This window comes from Crinia signifera, chromosome 3 (genome assembly GCF_055691185.1).
Source record: "Crinia signifera chromosome 3, ASM5569118v1, whole genome shotgun sequence".
NCBI lineage: Eukaryota > Metazoa > Chordata > Amphibia > Anura > Myobatrachidae > Crinia > Crinia signifera.
This window is the reverse complement of record NC_139219.1, coordinates 224,816,405-224,839,805: the sequence shown is the minus strand read 5'-3', so window position 1 is coordinate 224,839,805 and position 23,401 is coordinate 224,816,405. Positions and strand designations below refer to the sequence as shown.

The window sequence follows — 23,401 nt, the reverse complement described above, 5'->3', positions numbered from 1 at the left end:
TGAGTGATGCTTTTGTCATAAGGATCACTGTTTTTACGGACACCTGCAATTTTTGGTTGTTTTTCAGACACTTTACCTATACCTATAGGAATATAAACGGACACTAGGGGCCAAATCTAATAGGGTGTGAGAATGAGAAAGTGAGAGATTTTGGGAGAATTTTATTAAAGTGGCAATCACTTACACTGAAAATCCAGGTTGATTTTGCAATGTAATTGATTGCCACTAACAAAAAAATGGGAAAACTTTAAAAAACTTTTTGATTCTCATACCCTATTACATTTATCCCAAGGTGCTTTAGGAATGTTAGATTCTGACTATACAAACAGATGGCTTGCTCAGGAAAGGTATGGGATATTTTATCTGGAGCCCTGGTATATATTACGAAAAACAAAATCAATAATTGCTGAAACAATGCCATACAGAGGGCCAGATGCATTAAGCTTCAACCGTGATAAAATGGAAAGTGATCAAAACCAACCAATAAGCTCCTGCCTTTCATTTTTCAAACACAGTCTGTGACACATCAGGTAGGAGCTGATTAGCTCTCCATTTTATCACTTTTGAAGCTTAGTATATCTGGCCCATAACAAGACTCTCCTCCTTCTCGGTCACTTTGAGGAGCACTGTTATGTGTATAGGATTTTTGGCAAGGGGCTTATCAAAAAGTTCCAAGCACCTTTAATAAAATTACCCATACCTTAAATTTAATGTTCAAAATATATGTACATAAATTAAGTTTTAAACCTAATTTAAAATGAGCCCCACATAAAAAATGAAGTGCAAGATCTTAAGCCATAGCTGAAATTAGCTGTAAGATTCAGATTCTTCAAAAGACCTTGTCATGGAGCAGTCAAAATTCAAGCAATATAATTTATTCAATGAATTTCGATATATTGCATGATCTGACAGCTATGTAAGTGCTAGTTGTCCTATGTAACAGCAGTATTGTCCATACGATTGGAGAGGTTTTCTCTGCTGCATGGTAGAAGAAGGAAACAGTCTATGTTTTATGGATACATTGAGAGGTGGGGGAATGTAGAGTGTTTTGGGAAGGTATCTTTGTCTTTCAGAAGATCTCCCCTGGGTTCCATGAGTTCATTCCGGAAACAGGCCGTAAGGAGACTGTAGAGAAGAAACCAGAGAAGAAAAGAAGAGAAGATGATGACCATGGAGAGTGGAAAGATGTAGAGACACCTCTATGACCAAAGTGTGACATACTAGTGGGCGGAGGGACAATGTGGAATCATTTGAACAAAGGTCAATGTTTCTTTTAATACATTGGTTAAAATATATTGAATGTACTACTCAGCCTGAGAATGGCACAGTTCCTCATCTTCAGAAGTGAATTAAGGACAACACAAGTAAAAATGGTCCTGGTTACGAGTATCTGCTGGCCAGGTGTAGAACACACTTAAGTCTACCCCTTATTCTATTAGAATTGGCACACAAAGAAAAAATAATCATACAATATTGCCTTTCTGGGAACATGGACGTGAGAGAGCAAGTGTACCACAAAGATCAAAAAACAAAGGCTTACAATGTTGGGATTACAACACGTGCCAGCTCTGTAATTTCCTGAAATTCAAGCCAATTGAGGGAGTGCAGGACAGCAGCATGCTTAAGGTGAAATGAAATATAATGCTTCCTCTACTTCTATATCTTGATATGTCTCCAGTAACAAAAAACTTAATGTCTGCAGTTTGACTTATCATTGAGTCATTGCATAATAGGACACAAAACAGCCATTTATGAAGCTGGATGTCTGGGACACTTTCTGCGTTTTCCAATTGATCTAATCATAATCTACTTTTCTATTTAATAACCAACTGCTTTTGCATTTGTATTTGCTACTGTATGTAACTAAAAGCTAGAAATAGTGTTCCGTTATCAGTAATTTCAATGGGTATGGAATAACCCTCCGACTGTCAGGATTCCAATGGTCATTTCTCCGTCATCAGAATCCCGACTGGGGGGTTCTCGCCACACTGCACTTGCAACGCTGCAGGCTCCATGGCTCGATGCACTTGCCTCCTATTATAATTCTCCCTCTATGGGTGCCATGGACTCCCCATGAGGGAAAAAAGTCAGTGTAAGTCGGGATTCTAACTGTCAGGCTCAGAATCCCGACTGTCAGGGAGTTATCCGGCACCTATTTCAATACAGTGAAGTTGATTCTGTGTTCATTAATAGAGTTTTAGTGCATACAAGTAAATAAAGATGCACCCTGATAACTATAGCTATATAAAGAATTTACACATATGGTAAATGATACTAGTAGATCTATTGTATAAGGTATATTGCATTTTTTAGCAATTAGCGATCCTTTAAAATAAAATTAAGATCTGACACCGGATGTAAACTCTTTTATTTTGACTTTCAATCATCTGTAGTTGCCGGAATGGATAATTTTACAATTGCAGATGAAGGAACAAAACAACAACTCTGCAATGGTGTAATAGAGTGATGCAGATTTTGCAAACTTTGTGGGTGAGCTGTAATTTGAGCAGTCACACTGTGATCACAGAGGTGTGGGGGTTAGTGAAAAACAAAGGAAACACATTAAAAGAAATCCGACATGCAATATGGAAGACATGAAAGAGGGAGAGAGAAAAAAAAATATCCACTACAATGGCAGGCTTGAAAGGACTGTCAACATTTCTGTAGACCGTACATAGACAAAACAAGATAACTCCAAGAAGCTTTTACACATTTACTGGATTACTTAAATAAAATGTGATTTTAGAAATAATTTGTTTTTAAATTTGAATATTTAGATTTTTAAAATCTGCATAGCCTGCTTCTTGGGATATGAGGGTGCTCTGGCCCTGGGGCCAACTCCTGTTGAAAAGTGGCAATGAACAAACCCTTAAATTGAGTCTGATTAACTTGGAAGGCCGGAAGTGTCCTCTTACCACAGAACTGGGAGTGTGGGGTTTGGCTGTAACTTAGCAAGCACCTTATAGAGAGGTAGCTACTAACATCATGTCACGGCTATATCTCCTGCATGCCATTGGCTGGCTTTCAGTGTGGTAGCTCCACAGGGGCATTCAAAATACTGAATGTATGACATTATGCCACTTACTCAGTTTATTGCCATTGATAGACTTCTCTTAAGACCCATAGACACTGGCCAATTTTGAGCTCAAACTTCGTCTTCAGCTGTGTATGGCCTGCCGATGAGCAGTGATGTGCGCTCCCGCATCATCGCCGGGAAAGCCACTCATCTGCTTGTATTGTCAGCAGATGAGCGGCTTTGTGGATGGGTTTGCATGGTGCTGCCCTACGCAAAGCCATCTGCCCCCCCGCTGACAGCGCCAGGCAGGGGGAAAGCTGCTCAATGTGTATGCCCACCGGGAGCCTTTCCCCCAGCGATGACAGCATTCATCGCTGTCCATACACGCTGGGCAAAATCGCCCAATGTGGACCTTTAGTGGGTACAATGTCAGACTTGCCTAAAGATAGATTCTATGTTTCCAAGATATTCCTATAATAATCTGAGACAATGTAACAGCTAACGGTTAATTTGGTAATGGTGTTTCTATAAGTACATTTTAGGTATTAGTAAAATCAACACAAGTAGTTTTATGTTTTATGTAGTTTTATGTTCCTAAACTTTAAATCTTGCTGTCTATTTTGTATCATATTTAAATGATAAAATGTTAGTTCATCTCCTACACTACAATGGATGGGTATTTTAGGAAAGTAAAACGAATGAACTCTGTGTTCTCTAGACCAATGAGTGATACCTGGAACAGACTGTACAGCAGCCCTATATATAGAATTTCTCACTTGCCTTTATAGGACAAATTAGGTTAATACAATACTGTTATTGCTGCTTATCAATCTGCCTCTGTACTTAGAGCAATTTCTTTATAAAATTAAAGACTAAAAGTCAAAAGCAGCAACTTTAATAACTATAAATGCAACTATTTCATTGCCAGCATCAAACTCACTATACCATGAATAATTCTGTATGTAGTGTGTTTGTTTAATGATCTGGCTATTTGGCATATCTGAATAAAATAGGCACAGTAGTAATCAATAGGAATGATGTAATGTATGGAACTATACATCGCCAACTGTGAAATAATGATTCTAGACATTATCCAAAAGTTCCGTGGCCAGAAATAAGCATGCCTAGTAATATTTGAGAGGGTATCTAGATGGCTGACACAGGTTTACAGTCAATATGTTGTGCATATTGGTGCACATATATATGGTCAACATAGTCAAAAGTTTGACACAGGCAAAAGGTCGACATGGCTATATCGACATATGAAAAGAAAAGGTTGACATGAGTTTTTTGGGATATTTTTATTTTTTGTGTAACTTTCTTATACTTTACTATTCACATGGACTCTGTTTGGGAAGTGTAAAGTGTGTAGAGCGCAGCGTTAGTGGAGCGAGGCACTAGGCCCGAAGCATGGCAAGCGAAGTGATCAATGCACAATGATCTTTTCCATGTTGGACTTTGCTTGTGTCAACCGTGTGCTTGTTGACATTTAAATGTTGACCTAGACATTGTCTAATATACACACATTTTACAGAAAACAAAAATTTTGCCCGTAAATATACGTACAGTAAAATGTAAAATTCATCTAATGGGAGAAAGTAAAACTTTCAGCCCAGAGGTGGATTTTCCACAAGGCATATTAGGTCCCTTCCTAGGGCCCAGCAGGTCCCAAGGGGCCCCATTAAGATATCCCCTCCAAAACATTTCACAGAGGAGCATTGTGTGTCTACCACATGACATAATGACATCACATGGACCTGCACACATTCCCAAACTCCCATTGGTAGGATAAAAAATGTTTGGACACACACATTTTTATCATCCACTGTATGTGAGCAGTCTGTTTGCTTTCAATGTGACACAGGTATTAAGGCTGCATCCAAAAAACCTAGAGCCTGATTCAGATTTGTACACAATGCCGATATTCATGCAACTGAGCATTTATCGATAGACTGTGCACGTGCGAAGGTAATCTATCGAAGCCAGCTGCAATCAGCAGCAAAAATAAGGTGCTATGGATAGTTTGAGAGAGGGAGGCTCCAAAGTGGTATTTTGACTAGTGCCCAATGACATCTAATTCCGCCCAAAATGCAAGAACAAATTAATAAGTGCGATTTTGTATCTTTAGCACTGTGTAACATGATTGTAGTGGGTCCAAAAATGGTCAAGTACAGTATGTAAAAGATATTATGTTTGATGGCAGACGATATTAGAGTAAGCGGTGTATACACGGTGAGATATTGGCTAATGGCTAATTTTGACTAAGCAATTTTGAGTAGATGCACAAGAGATTTTGGCTAGATACACTGGAAAATTTTACTATCTGGGGGGAAAGCCGCTCAGTGCAAACACACTGAACAGCTTTTCCCCTGCATGGTGCTGTCAGGGGTGGGGGGGGGGGTGGGGGATGGACGGCTTAGCATAGTGCAGCGCAATGCAAAGCCGGCCACAAAGCCGCTCATCTGCTGGTAATACAAGCAGATGAGCGGCTATCCCTGCGATGATGTGGTAGCGTACAACACCGCTCATCGCCGGGCCATACACACTGGGTGGATTTGAGCTGAAAGCCGCACAAAACACGACGTTTGAGCAGCTTTCAGCTCAAAATTGTCCAGTGTGCATGGTGATGATAGTCTAGTAATCATAGTCTATAACTTAGTCAAAATTGCCTGGCCTGCACAGTCAATATATGCTAACCAATTTACGCTAGATCATATTGACTAAGCAGGAGAAAAAGTGTTTGGCTAACCTTCTAGGAGATCTAGTCAAAATCTCCTGTCAAAATCTCACAGTTTGTACAATAACAGCAAAAGATGTAAGAGTAGCAAAGATAATACCTTTCACACATGTTAAACAGATGGAACTTGTAGTATCTTGAGCGTATAAAGGCATTAGTCCTTTCCTTAGTAATACAGTATTAATAATATACCAATCTAAGAACTACTGTCTTTACAACTAGGACAAGGAAACTATGTAGATCAAAACAGAGAAATAAAGTTGCACAGCATGTTCCTATGAGGCAGAATGAAACTAAATAATTCCTGCCACAGCTAGAAAAACACCATAAATAGTGTGCACACTGATCACTGGGACATCACACATATCATTTCATTATTATGGGTTACCATGCCAAACAAAATGGTTGTTATGGGTTATTATTATATTATTATTATTATTATTATTATTATTATTATTATTATTAATAATAAAAATGAATAGTTCTGGGACTATACAGAGGAATATCGTTGGATTAATTAATGTAGAAAATATAACAGATTTCTGTCAGTATTCAACATTGCTATGTAACACAGGCTACATACAGTATCTGGGTACTGATGACTGGTAATCTGTCAGGGGACCAGGGAAATACTACAGGACATAAAACCTGTAGAGGAGTATCCTATTATCCCTGAAGAAACACCAATAGCGAAAAATGGATTTTTCTTATGCAATGTTTGTTTTCTTCCAGGCAATCAAATTAGACCCCCCCCCCAAATAAAAAAATAAAAAAATATATAAAAGTCTTCCAAATGTTCACTCAACAATGGGGCTGCTTTCAGGGATTTAGCTTTTGGTTTCATCATCTTAAGCTGACCAACCAAATTCCCCTACAAGCCAGTGTGAGCTCCGGCTTAACGTGGCTAATTGGATAGCTCCTGGCAATGCAATTACCCATGATCAATGATTGCTCGTAATTGGATCCCCCCCCCCATAGTGTTTCTGGGTATAAGACATAATACAGCATAAAATACATTACTAGGAAGATATAGCTAAACTATAGTTATATGAAACAGTCCTTAAACATACATTATACATAAATATAATTAAACAGCTACATAGCTGTATACAGGGTGACTAGATACAACAAGTATGCAACATACTGTACACAGCCATACAGTATCTTTATAGGAGGCTATGTTTCCTATAATACATTGCAGGTTATTCCTGAAATTACTCTGAATGAAAGGGATAAAAGATTTTAGTGAAATAGTACCGTTCATTTAGGTAATTTTCATCTCTGACATCTTGTTCTATTGGAGAATGCTTTAGATTGTGTTCCATGTAGTTGGGGCTGTTCTGCATTCTTTTTTGCCATTGGTGTATGGAGAAGGTGTCACTCCTCCCTGTATTGCGAGGGCCAGGCAGGTTGCTCTGTAGGCTTCTGTCCCTGAGCAATTTAATGTCATGTATTAAATGCTTTAAAGCCACAGTTTATGCTATCCCAGGATATTTTAACATACAGTATGACACTACACCAATAACTATAGTCTAGGATAGCAAACAGTCAATTCTCCCTAGATGTAGCCAGAGTTTTTGTAAAACATTGACACAAAAAGAATACGCCTTTTGACTTTGTAATAATGCATGCAATTGGCAACAATATTTCTGGCTGCATCAATTAATTTTGTTATGCAAGGACATATCTACCATAGGTGCAGTAAGTGCACCTGCTATGGGACCCAGGACTTAGGGCCAGATGCACTAAGCTTCAAAAGTGATAAAATGGATAAACAACCAGCCAATCAGCACCTACATGTCATGTCACAGACTGTTTAAAAAGTGTCAAGCAGGAGCTGATTGGTTGGTTGTTTATCACTCTCCTTGAAGCTTAGTGCATCTGGCCCTTAGAGAGGTCTTTATACATTTTTTACCATTGGATGGTGCACAGGAGACCTTACAAATGTTTGCCTTGGGTCTTACAATATATTTTATTATCCTCTTGATTGCAATGTGGTATAATATTAAATGGAGGACATTTTAATATAACATAATATTGTGAGCGGGGCAGGACTGTAATGTGGCACAAAATGGGAAGCCACTATAGTGTGGCATAACATGAACTGGGGACACTGTACGTTATAATGCGGATTGGGTTTACTGTGTGTCATAATGAGTACTAGCAAGCCACAGTGTGACATTATGTGCATTAGGGTACTGCTATAGTTCATAAAATAAACTAAGGCACTACTATGGTCCAGACAATGAACCGGGGCTGTATTATGGGGCAGAAAATTAACGTTTGCTCTGTCTCTCTAGACTTGGGACAGGGACTATGCCCCTTTTGTTATGCAACTCCATCTGTAATGTACATACCCTTTGCTGTGCAGCACCAACCCCAAGATTTCCTAACCCCTTGTTCAAACAAAAACATCTCCCCCACGCTCAGCTCTTAGCACTCACACAGCGTAGCAGCAACACATGATAAAAGCAATGACTCCTGAATAAAATTATTTTTTACAGATAATAAAAACAGGGGAGCAGTCATTTTAAATGCATATAAAACATGCATGTTTCTCAAACCAAGCGCAGAAACCCGCTAACAGGTGACTTTACATGTGGGAACATTTTATTTCCTACATGTACTTACTGTTTCTGAAGTAAATGCTGCTGCTGTTGTCTGTAGTTCTCAATAGTATGCTGAGGAAGATACTGCATTAGCTCCAGAGACTCTTTGATCTTTAATAATGTTTCATAAATCTCTCTGCCTTTTACCTGGAGCCAATAAGAAGGAAGAACAAGAAAATGGTTGAAAAAAATACTCACTATATCAGAATTTCCATTTTCATATTTTCAAGTATATGATGTGTAAATTGTTTCTGAAACTATTGATTAGAATACAAATTATAATACAATACAGATAAAATATGGGACAGAGTTTATTTAGTACATACCACATATCACAGCTACATATTAGTCTTTGGTAAATGAATAGTTGGATGCAGGAATACTGCGTACTACAAGTAGTAATAAATGACTCTCCAACCTCTAGTATGCGCAGAGACCCCTCGGCTTAATAAATAATAAGGGCCCGATTCAGGCCTAATCACAGGCGATTATCGATACACTGCACATGCATACGGGTCGCAGTACACAAGCGCTAGGCCATCCTTCGATTAAATCCTGCAACTATTTCTATACACTAGCCTTCAACTAGGGCAGGGCTGGGAAACACCGGCCCTCCAGATGTTAATGAACTACACATCCCAGGATGCTTTGCATTAGTTTTGCTATGTGGCCATGCTGAAACTGATGCAAGGCATGCTGGGATGTGTAGTTCATTAACATCTGGAGGGCCGGTGTTGCCCAGCCCTGAACTAAGGGGTGGAATTGGACATTTAGTGGGAGTGCTAAGTAAAACGCAGGCACGCCTAAAGGGGAGTGTCAGGGAAAAATGCTAGGCGTGCTGAGCGTTTTAGGGGAGGGTGGATATGCCTTTTTCCATCCATCCACCGAGTAAGTCTCTGGTTACAGGGTGCCTGCAATGAGTTGTGGCCAATGTAAAAATCATTCAAAGGTGAGTCTGTCGCAATGAATTTTGGTCATATTTGAATGGCTGAGAATGGATGTGTATCCATTCGCACAGTGATCACATTAATTCGGAAGTAGGGATTTCACTCTATCCGGGCGGTGGCATAACTTAACACTGGCCGCTGCAAATTCACAACCGTGCAATCAGGTCTGAATCAGTCCCTACTGTATGATTCAGAGGTGGCTGCTATTTGCAGCGCTGCTACATCTGCAGTGATGTGAAACTGTGCTAGTACTGCAGAAGAAATGCAGTTCCTGTGGGATTGCTGAGTGGAGGGCTGCGACCAAGGACCCAGCACCGGAACCCCATCACAACCTACTGAAATCTACATAGGGATGGACGAGTTGCACATTTTTGAAAGCAGATACAAAAAGGAGCAGCTAGGGCAAATAAAATCTTCACTTACAGTACTCCTATCTTTACCTCAGCCCCAGTGACTTAAATATAAAGGTACTGTACTGTATGTAAAGGTGGAAATGTTAGGACTTACAGGTAGGTATAACACCTCGTCATCTGGTGACCGCCGCTTTTTGATTGAAGCCATCTGAATGCCATGTGTACTTTGCCGGAAAGCTGAACAAAACCAGAAATATGTATGTTATGCTTATTTATGTGGGTGTATTATACCTTCTGTGTATCTCGTATAATGGCTTTGTGGGCCGAATATTTACTGGTCACCGCAAAACATCTTCTAAGTGAATATCACACCATAGAGCAACATTTGAGTAGATATCTTTTATGCTTTGCCTCAATTTATTTCTCAGCTTACAGCATTTTTTCAGCATCTGTTGGCTAAAGACTGAAATCTCCAATTGCTGCTACAGTCGATGGGCCAGATTATCTAAGCTTCAAAAGTGATAAAATGGAGTGATAAACAGCCAGCCAATCAGCTCCTACCTGCCATGTCACAGACTGTGTTTGAAAAATGTCAGACAGGAGCTGATTGGCTGGCTGTTTATCACTCTGCATTTTATCACTTTTGAAGCTTAGAGAATCTGGCCCTATATATTTATATAACTTACATTGCTTCATACCTTCTCCATTCTTTGTACTGTCTGTGACTTGCTGTTTTCGGATACTGTCCTCATCTGCCTTACGATCTCTGCCAGGGCAAGCACAAATACGGGCCTCAAAGCATCTGCGACCAAGCACTTGACCACTGACAATTGGACAAGAAAGAGTACTGATGAGTATGGTAAAGCCGCTTATCCTCATGAAGTGCACAGAAAATATACAGTAGGAGTTCAGAGAAAGTTTGAAAAGTAAACTTGGTACAAAGCAATGAAGAAACTCACTCTCTTGTTTCCAGTGTTACGATAATTAAAATAGGTCGGCGGTTCATTCCTCCAACGCAGCTGCTGTTACACATGAAATTGTATAATATCGTTGTGAACTCGGTGCCAACCTGTGAAAGGTTTTGACAAAGAAAATCTATCTTAGGATAAAGAGTTAACTGCATTTATTTTAAAGCTTTGAACTTGACATTATGAGAGACTAATGTCTATATCTAAGAAAAGTAATAAGCACCTGAGGGGGTTCATAGGGCACCAGAACACTCTGTCTCCCGGTGATTGGATCTTCCACGTATTGTGCATGGCTATTCCCTTCAACTCTAATGAGATGGCTGGGAGGTGCAATCTGTCCTGTAGATCAAACACATGAAACACAGAGTAAGAAGATGTTCTGTCATCTTTCCCATAAGTGTTGATCATCGTAAGCAGACTTATAAAACCCAGTTTAATGTTATAGGATTTTTTTGATCATACCCTCATTAAATTCTCGGCTGAGCTCGTGGTTTGGACATCGCTTTACAACTTCTGTGACATGCTCGGCCTTCTTGTAGACTGGCATTGCTCGTATAACTGCTCCTTGTGGTGGCGGAGTCATCACTTTGATCTGAATCGGACACGTTTTGGCAATCTGGCAGTAGAGCTTCTTGAGATCAGTAGAATACTGAAAGACAAACAAACCAAAACTTACCACTAATCTCTTTTCTAGAAAATGCTTGTGCTAAGGGGGCATCAGATGGAAAACATTATATATAGATAGAAGGGTATCCAGATGGCTGATCAGCATGCACAAGGTCAATATTGAGAAGAGGTCAACATTTCATGAAAGGGTTAACATTCATTTTTTTATTACTTTTTCATACTATACTATCTATGTGGACACAAAAACCTCACGTCGGTATCGACCGATTATATGTAGACATTTTGCTTGTGTCGTCCTTTTGTCAGTGTCGACCTGGTGCATGTTGGTTGTCTGCTGTCAACCTAATAAATGTCAATGTAGGCACAACGTCTTTGAGATGCACCACACCCAGACAGTAGGCCTAACATGTGAGCTATCCTTTGCTAATAGAACAGTATCAAGTCTGCCAATTGCCCCCGGCACTCTGCCTACTGTAGGTGTGACAGCACTCCATGTTCTCATACATCAGATTCAGTTGAATCTCCTAACTTACCATATCCCTGGGATCACAAGATCAACAAGATTAGCACAGTTTCAAAAGTTATAAGAACAGGACAAACAGATGAACAAAGGTAAATATGTATTGTTATGTAACCAGGTGTTGGTAGGGTGCAGCAGTAACAGGATTACAATTTAAGATTAGGGCAAGAGAATTTAGTATCAACTTCCATTGGTGCTTTAGGTTAAAAACAATAATTGGCCAAATTGTAATTTTCATGTTCACAATGTTAAAAAATGAGAACTAGAAGAAATCCCCTGGACAAACTAGCAAAATTATGGGGATCTGCCACTTGCTACTGACTATAGAAATATAGAACTATACTCCTCTGAATATAGAAATTGTATTTGGCACTGGCTCAGCCCCATGCAGTAATGGCAGCAATGATGGGAATAGAGTCATATCAAGAGAGGTGGGGGCCCTTGTGAGGTTTCCGTCTGGGCCCCCTCTTCTCTAGCTGGCACTAGAGCACATCACAGAGAACTGAGCACTAGTAAAATACTCAGACTCTGTCTACTGCACAAGTCTAAAGGGAAATGGAGCAGCGGCCATTTTCCTTTTGATTTTCCTGCACATATGGGACTATATAACATACAAACACAGGTTATAGTCTCCCTTTAGGTCTCACTGCTTAAGTTACAGTAGGATGTTATTTGCTTCTAAGTGCCATGTCCTGCTGTAGTCACAGCTGCAGAGTACAGTTAATGTGGAATTTGCTAGAAGACATTGTGCAATATCACTTGATGTCCTTAGGCAACGGATTAATACACAATAGTTTCAAATAGCCTGCGGATACAGCAAACGATGCCAAAATATACATTCATATTTTAAGTGTTAGTTGCGAAATATATTTATCTTCTCTTTTACATTTTTTTCTGAGGAAAAGGGGATGGGTTCATCAGTTAGAGTTACTGGATACCATATATATATATATATATATATATATATATATATATATATATATATATATATATATATATACATTATATATCCTACCTACCTTACTAATTTTGTCTGCCCTGGCCCTTTACAGTCCTATTTATATAGATACAGACACAAAGTCAATAATACTGGTTCTTTTGAGGAACATAAAACCTCTCAATGAAAACAGACTTTGACAAATGAACAGTGGAGGTGCTGCCCATAGCAACCAATTAGATTCTAGCTATAATTTCCAAATTGCATCCTAAAAAAGCAACAGACAGAATCTGATTAGTTGCTACGGGCAACATTGCCACTTTCCACTTTAGTTTTAGTAATTCTACCTCAAGATCTTAATATATTAATTTTTTTTTTTTTTATAAAAATGTGTTATATATTCCACAATAATAGTTACAAGGGTACAGTTACTGAAACAATTGCATATAGCAACAAATTATATTTTAAATAAATGATAGGTAGACCATGCTTGCTAAGGAAAACAACTTCATTTTTCCTTTATACATTTTAGTAAATCCACCACATGCATCGTAGGTAAAAAATGTGTCCAAACCTCCAAAAATGTAGGTTTAAACATTTCTCAACTGTAGAACTCCTGGGTCATAAACCTGGAAGTGTGTGCTGTGTGGGTAGTATAAATCTGTTCACATAATAATTATTCATAAAAAAATCAATAGTAAATATTGCTTTTTATAGAAGCCATCCAAATCGATTTTCTAAACCCACTAATAGGCTGCAACTACTGTATGTCAGAACTGATCTGTCCACAAAGCTGTAGGGCCCTGTACTCATTCAATCTAGCTACCCACGTGTGGGTATGCCACACAGTTATCATGTACGCCAACCCTTGGGATTGTTGTTTGAAATAACAGTCTAACCAAAATTGCACAGAACAACAGGTAGGAGATTGGAAGGAAAACCCATTTTACTGCAGATAGGGCCAGGAGGGGGAAGTTCTTGGTGAATATTGCCTTGAGGGACACAAATGACTTTGGGATGCTTAGAAGGGCAGCATCACTTCTCATGTCCACAATAACATGAAATTATTGAAAAGCTCTGTCCACCTGCAGAGTAATAGTTGTTATAGCTAATTGTTCTTCAGAAGTCTTGATGAGAGAAGCCGGTATGAGTGACTAAGGGGTCTAGTCACTAAGCCTTGAAGACAGATAAAGTGGATGGAGATAAAGTAACAACCAACCAGCTCCTAACTGCCAATTCACACATACTGGGGTCGATGTATTAAGCCTTAACAAGAGATAAATGCAAGAGTGATAAACAACCAGCCAATCACATCCTAACTGCCATGTTACAGGCTGTGTTTGAAAAAAGTCAGTTAGGAGATGATTGGCTGGACATTTATCTCTCTTTGGGACAGATTCTCAAAACTTCAAAATTGATAAAAAGGAGAGTGATAAAGAGCCAGCCAATCAGCTCCTACCTGCTATGTCACAGGCTGTGTTTGAAAAATGTCAGGCAGGAGCTAATTGGCTGGCTGTTTATCACTCTTCATTTTATCACTTTTGAAGCTTAGATAATCTGGCCCTTTATCATTGTTGCATTTATCTCTTTTTAAGGCTTAATACATCTGCCCCTCTGTTAGAAATGACAGTTTGGAGCTTGGTGACTGGTACTTCCTTCCTTTTGATCTCTCTCCGGTAATTAGTACATAGACCCCAAAGTGACATATGGGGTGAAATGTAATAGGATGAGAGAATCAGAAAGTGAGAGATTTGGTAAGAAATCTCCGGGTTTTTTAAAGCGGCAATCATTTACACTGCAAAACCAGTTTGATTTTGCAGTGTAAATGATTGCCGCTTTAACAAAACTGGAGATTTCTTACCAAATCTCTCACTTTCTGATTCTCTCATCCTATTACATTTCACCCAGGGTGTCTGGGTACTGCTGAGCTGTATCTATGAAACGTGTGTCCTCTTGTCCTGCTTTCCAGACCACTTATGTATGGTTTGTGAGTTTCACTGCACTTTTTAGTTGGTTGCAATATTACTATTATCCAAATTGGTCTGAAAATCCAGGTTTATTTCAACTTTACCTGCTAAAATAATCCAATTTAAGCAACCTCTTAATACCAAGGACATCTCCCAAACAACTGTTCAGTATGCCCTTTAAAATAACAGCAAACAGTGGCAAAAAATATAGCCTAAGGAAGTATGTCTTACAAGTGATATCCAGTATTCCTATTGCTGCAATACTGGATCAGATTACTTGGCTTGCAATTTCCATTCAACTCCTTGTTTTCAGGTTCACCTGCAATGTCATGTTTAAATAAGCAATCCTCATGTAGGCAAATCAGAAGAACAACAGCGGATTCGGGTACATTAATAATAACATGTTTTAAAGAACATTCCAGTGAATATGACCTTACCCGCACCAGCTGCCTCCTGAATGACATGGTCTTGGCATCTTACTGTGGTGATTTTTTATTACATGCATGCCAGCTACCAACACCAGACACCTGTCTGCTTTCTCTAAATGCTCAACTTTCTTCTCATACTTATTCAGTCCCTTTTACTGTCAGTAATCTAAAGAAATAAATGATGTCAGGAATGTACAGTGGGTAGGTACCTCCAGTAAAGTGATCAGAGAGGGAAATGGTTTATGTTTGCATTGACAATGAGGGCTGATGTGGAGCTGGACCAAGTCAGTTTTGTGGAGGTATCTTGTGTATTTTCATTTGTGCATGCCTGAATAATAACAGTTTTTACGGAAATTTAAACAGGAAATTAATCACTCCCATTTTTTCTTAAATGACTCGTGTTCATGTACAGTACATTCTTTTCTGTATCTGAAGATTAATAAAGATTAATAAAGAATCCAGTGACAAAAGGTTCATCAATACTGACACACACCAATAGCTGCTAAAACTGTGGGTGGGGTCTGTGTAGGAGACTGAGGGCGACAGTATGCTGTGATAAAGTTTTAAAAAAAACCTTCTTTAGCAGCATATATGTGCGTATTAACAATCTTTAGCCTGGGAATTGTCTTCAGGGCAGACGCCTTAACCTGCAGTCAAGTGGAGCATGCATATGCTTTGAGATGCTACTACTACTATACTTAGGTCATATCTTAAATAGCTGAAAGTTTGAAACCTGTGAAATGGCCAATGTGGGGCGTTTAATATTTTGTTACATAGAGAAATACATTTTCAGAGATTCAAACACACATACAGTGTTCTTTACTGTCTTGAAATTGTAGTAATATCTTGATTAATATCATAAATTAAGGAGTCATACACATTGCTCAACCAAATAAGAAGTTCCATCCAGACCTTACAAATGAGAGAGCAATTGTTAGCTCCAAAACCAGAAATATTTAAACGTAGGCTCAACTGCTGATCAAATTAATAAATAACAACTTATTATCGTATGCTCATCTCTTCAATATATTTGTATATATAGTCTTTATTATATCAACATTTTTCACAATACACTTCAGGGGTGGACACATCCCCCTTACAGACATATTTATTACATATATATCCAAATAATAAACTAACAGAAATTAAATAAACAAACACCCACAAAAATTCGACAAGGCCTAGACATCTCTTCAATATATGTCACTTGTGCAAAGAAAACACCATTTTTTCCTTTTTTATTAATTTTATATCTGAAAACTGAAATGTTGACATATGTGGAGGGAGAAACTAGCACCACAAAGTCACTATGAAGTAGTAACTTCAGCAGTGTAGCAGTGTAGCACCTACACCCCTGCCACCTGTCAGTCAAACTAGATTAATTACCTGGGCGGCCAGTGCTGGGAGCGGCACATTCCAACCTGGTCGCACCCAGAGGTGTTGACATCAGACAGGTGATGTCCCCCTCCTAAAATGCTTGGAAGACCGAAGACTGGCCCCACCCTGCAATGTCCCACTCACTATATGGCCCCTCCAGGCAGAATATGAGAGCAGTACATCACTATGCAGTATCTGGTAAACACTCCCTTAATTCTGAGGTGATTAAGTTAAGGGAAAGAAAGAACTATATAACCCCAGGCACAGTTTGAGAAAAGTCTGTAAGTGCTGTTGTCTACACTGCACATATTTTATCTTAGGGATTCCATATGAATAAATGATGCCGGCAGCAAGGCATATTTCTACATAATTGCAGAACTCCTTCCCCTGGTGCAAGGTTATTGTGTTCTTGTACAGTATGCTTCAGCTTTGCAAAAGCTGTTTATAGTTTTAAAACATATCAAATGAAATAAGCAGCACATAGTATAAAGTACTATACCAAACAAGCAGTGTTTGAATGTAAGAGTTTATAATATGCAGAATATTCATTAATAGGTGTCTTTGATGCAATAATGTAATTTTCTGTTTATAATATATGATTAGGTGAACAGACCATGTTTTACTGTAAAAAGACTTTACATTATGACGGTATAAAGTAATATAACTCTTTGGCTGCACAGGTTGAATCTAGTTATTGCAGATACTGTATGCTGTAGTTCTGTGATGCATCCAAGATGTAAGTGTGAGCTGGAGGAAGGGATGGGGCTGTCGTGTGCCTGTAACTGCAGCACCTCCCACCTGGCTGACTGCCCCGGGGGTTTTGCCTCACCCTGAGGTTTTGGGCCACGTTCCAGCCACGCTGCCCCAGTATAAATGAAAGGAAAGGATAATAATAAAAACCTGATAACTACCTCTAGTCAAACATAGTTCAGTTTACATAGAAATTAAAAGAAAAAAGATTGGAGGGAGGGAACTTCATACTTCAGCTTCTCTGGCATGTATGCCTCAAGGCTACATATATGGACAGAGATGAGGAAAAAGAAAAGAATTGTTTGAAAAAGCAAACCATTCAGTCCATTAAGCAGGAGGAATGCGTGTCTCCCAAGAAGCCAACAAGCATCCCACTCCCTAAATATAATACAGGGGGCTATGCTTGTCACATCACTGTCAACCAACTAAATAAACAGAGACAAGGTATAAGTGAAAAGGAATAAGCTCTCTGGAGACACGTAGCTATCACAGAAAAATACAGACATCGATAACTCTGTATGATACTTCACGTTGCCTTGTATTGTTACAGTGCGTACATGAAGGGGTTAAAAAAAAAAGCCTGTTAAACATGTAGACAGGCACCACCTTATACTTTGTCCTCACTATTAACAGAGCCCTCGTATCGTGTTGGCAGTCTCCATGCAAAAACTGGATTTTTATCAAGACTTCTAAAGAGGACACCTATATGGTTAATGGATCTTACAGGTTTTGCAGTTCAAAGATAAATTTGGCTTTGGTTATCTGTTTTTTTTTTTTTTGCTGTATGGCAGCAAGGTGGTTAGGATTACTGTTAGGGGCGCTGATAAGATGGATGGGAGCTGATTACCCAGGCCTTGAGTTGTTGGAGGCATCTGGGTTAGCTGTTGAGGGGGACAAAAGTAATATTTTTACCGATAAAGGGTGTGGCCACACGTCCCACCTTTGGCACGCCCAGTACCTGGACTCCGCTCAGTTCTCAGCGCTTAATGTCCGCTCAATGTCAGCCACCATTTCTGACTGGGGAATTAGTGTCCTCTGCCTATACAATGCTGACATTTCGGACAGCACTGAAGGCGGATTTCGGCAAAACAGATCCGACTATAAAACAAGTGGGATCTGTTTTTTCATAAACAGCCCTGGATTGTAGAATTCATGGTTGTTTCTTGACAATCCACGGCCGTTTTTCACCAACAAGCCCACTTTTTGACACTCAACAGGTGGATCATTGAATTCCACCTGTCGAGTCTCTGTCAAGCAGAGCAAAAACAGGCCAGGATTCCATCTGTCATAACGTTCCGACACCCCTCATACACCCCTCAGTCTGCAACTGCCCAATCTGAGCTATGAAGCAGCCGCAGCCAACTGAAGCCGTCACTGGGACATAGTCAATAGGAATCAAACTGATTTATTATATTTACTATAAAACAACATAAATAAATATAGGAAAACACAAACCAGTTGAATAACCTCTCTCCACTTTATCTCAAGTCAAGGCTTAGTACATAGACACCTCTATGTCTTTATAGCACTGGGGTGCCACCTCAATAGGATGTGACCGGCCATATAGAGGTGCAGAAATTAGCAGCATCTTACCTGTGATGCTGCCAATGGCTGCTTCTCGGGGTTAATATTGGGCTGTGGCTACAAGTTTGGTCTATGATTTCACAGCCTGGTGCTACATCATGCACCTATGCTCTCAATACAAGGTAAGAAAGCGGATGATGAGGAGCAAAGAATATGGGGGCCAATTCTGACCCATTCGTTCGGGTCCTAATTCGGCTCCTTCTCTGATGAGGGGGGGTATGCGCATGTGCAAACCCCTGGCGCAAACAGCTTCGGCAAGTTTCACACTCGCCGGACCATTCACAGCAGAGGGGGGTGGGCAGATGGCTGGAGCAGAGGAATGCCCAGGGTTTTATGGACGTCTCCGCAAAAACACTGGGCATTCTCCTGGGAGCGCAGGTGGGTCACTGTCTGCTGGAGGCGGGCGGCTGATGTCACATGACATCAGTGCCAGCCCCCTTTTTCAGTGATCTGCAGCGGAAATAAAAGTCAGTTCAGACTGACGTTTATTTCTGAAGGGTCGGCGACCATCGAATGTTTTCTCTCCCCTTCAGCCACATGCGAGGGTATGTGTTCTCGAACACACACATCCCCTCGCATGCTAGCAAGTGGATGCGGGCAATGCGGGTGGTGCGGGGGTAGGCAGGCGGCGCTGACCTATTCGCAAGGCTGCAAGTATACACAGAATGCTGAACAGTTCTGAATCAGGCCCATAGTTAGGCAGTGGCTTACACAAAGTATGTGCGCAAGTAAAAACTAAGGTATCCAAGGGTCACATTCTGTCACTGTCACTAGGTGCACTTTAATCCTTCCGTCCTACAGTCATGACTTCGTACATTAACTAATACAATGACACAAATAGTTGAAAAGACAGAACTTTTTGTTGTTGACTAGAATTATGCAAAACAAGGTTTCAGGTTAGATACAATGGGATGGGGCATATGTATTAAACTTTAACAAGAGATAAATCCAAAGGTGATAAAGAGAGATAAATGTCCAGCCAATCACCTGCCAACTGCCATGTTACAGGCTGTGTTTGAAAAAAGTCAGTAAGGAGCTGATTGGCTGGACGTTTATCTCTCCTTATCACCCTTGCATTTATCTCTTGTTAAGGCTTAATGCATCTGCCCCAATGTGTGTAATTACTAACAGTAGCATACAATTAGACTAAGAAGAAAAATATCATTTAATATACAAATGTAATGATGTCAATATTTGATCCAATATAACATCAAGACTGACTATAGTACAGGTTGAGTATCCCGTATCCAAAATGCTCGGGACCAGGAGAATTTTGGATAACGGATTATTCCATATTTTGGAATATTTTAATATTTCAATGATGTATTTTGAAGTATCTTGCATGTATGCTGTATAAACACATAATATACACACAAATATATTTTATTACCACATAAAATACACACAAATATATTTTATTTGTTCAAAAAACAAGGTTTCAAAACATGAAACAAAATTTGTGTACTATCTCAGATATTGAATTTGAATGGCAAGCAATCATTTTATTGTACATATATAGTGCCAGGTACATATCATGTCCCCAGTGATGCTGTTACATATGTCCTCAGTGAGTTTTTAGCTAAACAAATTTTTTTTTCCACTTTCTGGAAAGTATGGTTTTTGGAATAATTCGGATAACGGATATTCAGATACGGGATACTCAACCTGTTTATCGTTCTTTGCAATAATCATAAACATGATAATAAAAGACAAACTCTGGGTTGGTCTGTATATGTGGGACCAATTCAGAGGTGTACAGTAACTTTGTTGCCACTGCATCTTTAATCATAGTGGTTGTGAGTCCGAAACCGCAGCATCAGATCAACTGCATGAGCATCGGACATCTGAGTTGGTTGCTCAGGATGTCCGGGCAAGTCACGCTACTGGGACCAAGGAGCAGCCACCGGCTTTGGCACGCCCAGAAAATGGGGGAATCCTTCCTGTCCCTGGTAAAGCTTCTAAAAATGAAGAGGTGATGTTGCAACCAATCAGATTTTGTCTACCATTTCTCTGTTGCATCCTAGATAATGATTGACAGAATCTGATTGGTTGCTATAGGCAGCAGCCACTCTTTTCATTTTTAGAGGCTATAGTAAATTTACATTTAACAGTGCGTGTCTCAGGCCATGCAGGTTAGGCACACATACATACGCAATGGAAGGTTTTTGTCGTGGCATTTGCATAAAGATGAAGACCAATAGATGAGATGTAGTATGAGAAAATAGCCACCGCTTTCAAGCACAGAATACTTGTCTACTCTACTGGAAGATTGCTGAATCTCCGATGGCTTTCACCGATACCTGGAAATGTAAGCAAGTCTTCCAGAAGATGCCCACTGCTGTCCACTTTCAAAATGAAGTTGTGTGGTCAGCTGCTTGAAGATGCAATTCGCACTCAAATATGCCATTATGACACCATATCCTACTTTACAATGCTGGTATTCGCATCATCTTATAACAAGGGCAGGCCACGCTCCCCACACCATCTTTTTGACTGAGCCACATCCCTGCATTGCCAGCTTATCTGCAGGAGCCGAAATGTTGGCAAACAAAATTACAGGGGATTTGTGCCCAACAAAGTTTTCTGATTGATTGGAAATGTGTTCTCCATTACTCCATCACAGGCTGTGTATGTGTGTGTGTGTGTGTGTGTGTGTGTTGCTTTAAAGGGAATGCTTGTTGCATTGCAGGCTATCTGTGGCTAAGAATGTGTACTGTAATATAAAGCATGTGTGTTGCTTTTCTGGATGTATTCTACAATGGGGGGGGGGGGCTGTATTGCATAGGATCTGTGCCTAAGGATACGTGCTGCATTACAGGGGCTATATGAACAACCCGGTGGAAAATAGAGAATTAGAGGGAGCTATATCAGATGTTTGGAAATAGAGTGCAGCATATTTTAAATGTACATTTGAATATTTGATTTGAGTCAGTTTTATGACTCTCTTCTCAGACAGGGCAGTACACACCCATGTCAGTGTAACCTGCATAGATAATTGCTTGCACAATCTTCTTAAATGTTTTTTCAAATGTTGTCAAGTATGGATAGTGGTGCTAGATGGCAGTGATTGCAATAGAGCAGAAGTCTGTACCAGACAAATATGACACTATAACCGGCCTTATTTTAGGAGTCAAATGCAAAAGTGTATTCATTCCTTGTGCACAATCTGCCTCCTGAGAGTTTTCTGTTTTACTAAAAACCCATGTGTACTGTCAGTTGGTGAGAGTACTGTAGGTGAGCACCTGGAAGTGTATTATGTGCACAGTCCAAGCCTAGGCCATCCAATGCACATCGTAATTGAGGTTCATTACCTACTTATTGTACATACCGTCCACAAAGCAAGAATAATAATAATAATGATCATTATAATATATTTCTGCAAGGAAGATTTTTTCACATTTGCAATGTTGTTCCTTGTGGAACATTATTTATTTTCAAAAATGTTAACTCTAATTAAAAGGGCAGTTAAAAGCATGTGTCCCAGCTCACAAACAGACTGATCACAAGAGTACAGTGTCATTTCACAAGATCAAACAGTTGTAAATACATCATAGCCTGGGAACCCCTGACCAAGACTGATGCCACAATTAAACCACTTGTTCCTGCTTCATGTATACTGGGAGAAGAAAGTCCTCATAAACCTTTTTTCTCTTAATAAAAGGCAAATCTAGTAATGATAGGTGAATGTTGTGGATCTGTTTATAATGGATTGCTCTGGGGAACAGTTGTCAGTCTGGTGTCTGAATTTAAGGATGAGTCAGTAGTGTCTGGACTGTAACTCTCACAGTACTGAGCAACAATCATTTAATGTTCCTAGGGAACTAGGTTGCACAAAATGTGTTAGTAGTGTTTACACTAAATAATAGGTTTGAAGAGCATATACCTGGGAAACATACTAGTCCAGAAATTCCACGCTTCACACATCGATGACTAATAAAACAGGGCTGTTGGCTAGCTTGACTTGTTGTTAGTACTTAAGGTAGTTTGGCACATCCATGCAGACACAAGGAGAGGCTGGAACACATTACGGGGCTCATCTGCAGATAGATGCATAGAGACTACTTAGGCCAGATTTAACAAATCCGGTTGTAGACCCAATAATTATACATTCTTATCACCGCTTAAAATGGAAATAAAAAATGATTGATTGCTGAAATGTACTAAAATACACACCCAGGAACAGGGTTTCAGTCCATATATGCGATGTGTAAAAGAAAGGTGGTCCTAAATGCTGTCTGCTGACCAAGCACAGATGGGAAGGGATCCAGGGGATCCCTCTCTCTACCCTTTCTGCAAGGTATAAAGTAGACTACAATGGCAAATGCCTTGTGAAGATAGATAGATATGTGGGGCCAAATTCAATGAGAAAACTCTCCCAAAATCTCTCACGTTCTGGTTCTCACACCCTATTATGTTTGGCCCTCGGTATGCTACTGTTTTATATGATAACATTATTGCTTCCAAATTTGACAATCTTATTTAGTGTCATATGCCTAAGACAGAATGTTGTCTAGACAGTGTTATTAAGAACATTACATATTTCATTTACATTGCAATTAAATAAACAATACAAACCCAAAG

At 39.6% G+C, this 23,401-nt stretch overlaps 1 protein-coding gene across 1 annotated transcript in view; it reads right to left on the bottom strand.

Annotated features, from left to right (window-relative positions):
- TP63 (tumor protein p63) overlaps window positions 1–23,401 on the bottom strand; it is a 113,643-nt gene that overhangs the window by 13,058 nt on the left and 77,184 nt on the right. The window contains exons 3-9 of the mRNA XM_083174732.1: window positions 11,093–11,279; window positions 10,854–10,969; window positions 10,622–10,731; window positions 10,361–10,485; window positions 9,817–9,899; window positions 8,385–8,509; window positions 7,011–7,184 (exon numbers count right to left, since the gene is read on the bottom strand). Coding sequence (XP_083030858.1) covers window positions 7,011–7,184; window positions 8,385–8,509; window positions 9,817–9,899; window positions 10,361–10,485; window positions 10,622–10,731; window positions 10,854–10,969; window positions 11,093–11,279 — 920 coding nt within the window. The remainder of the gene's footprint in view (window positions 1–7,010; window positions 7,185–8,384; window positions 8,510–9,816; window positions 9,900–10,360; window positions 10,486–10,621; window positions 10,732–10,853; window positions 10,970–11,092; window positions 11,280–23,401) is intronic.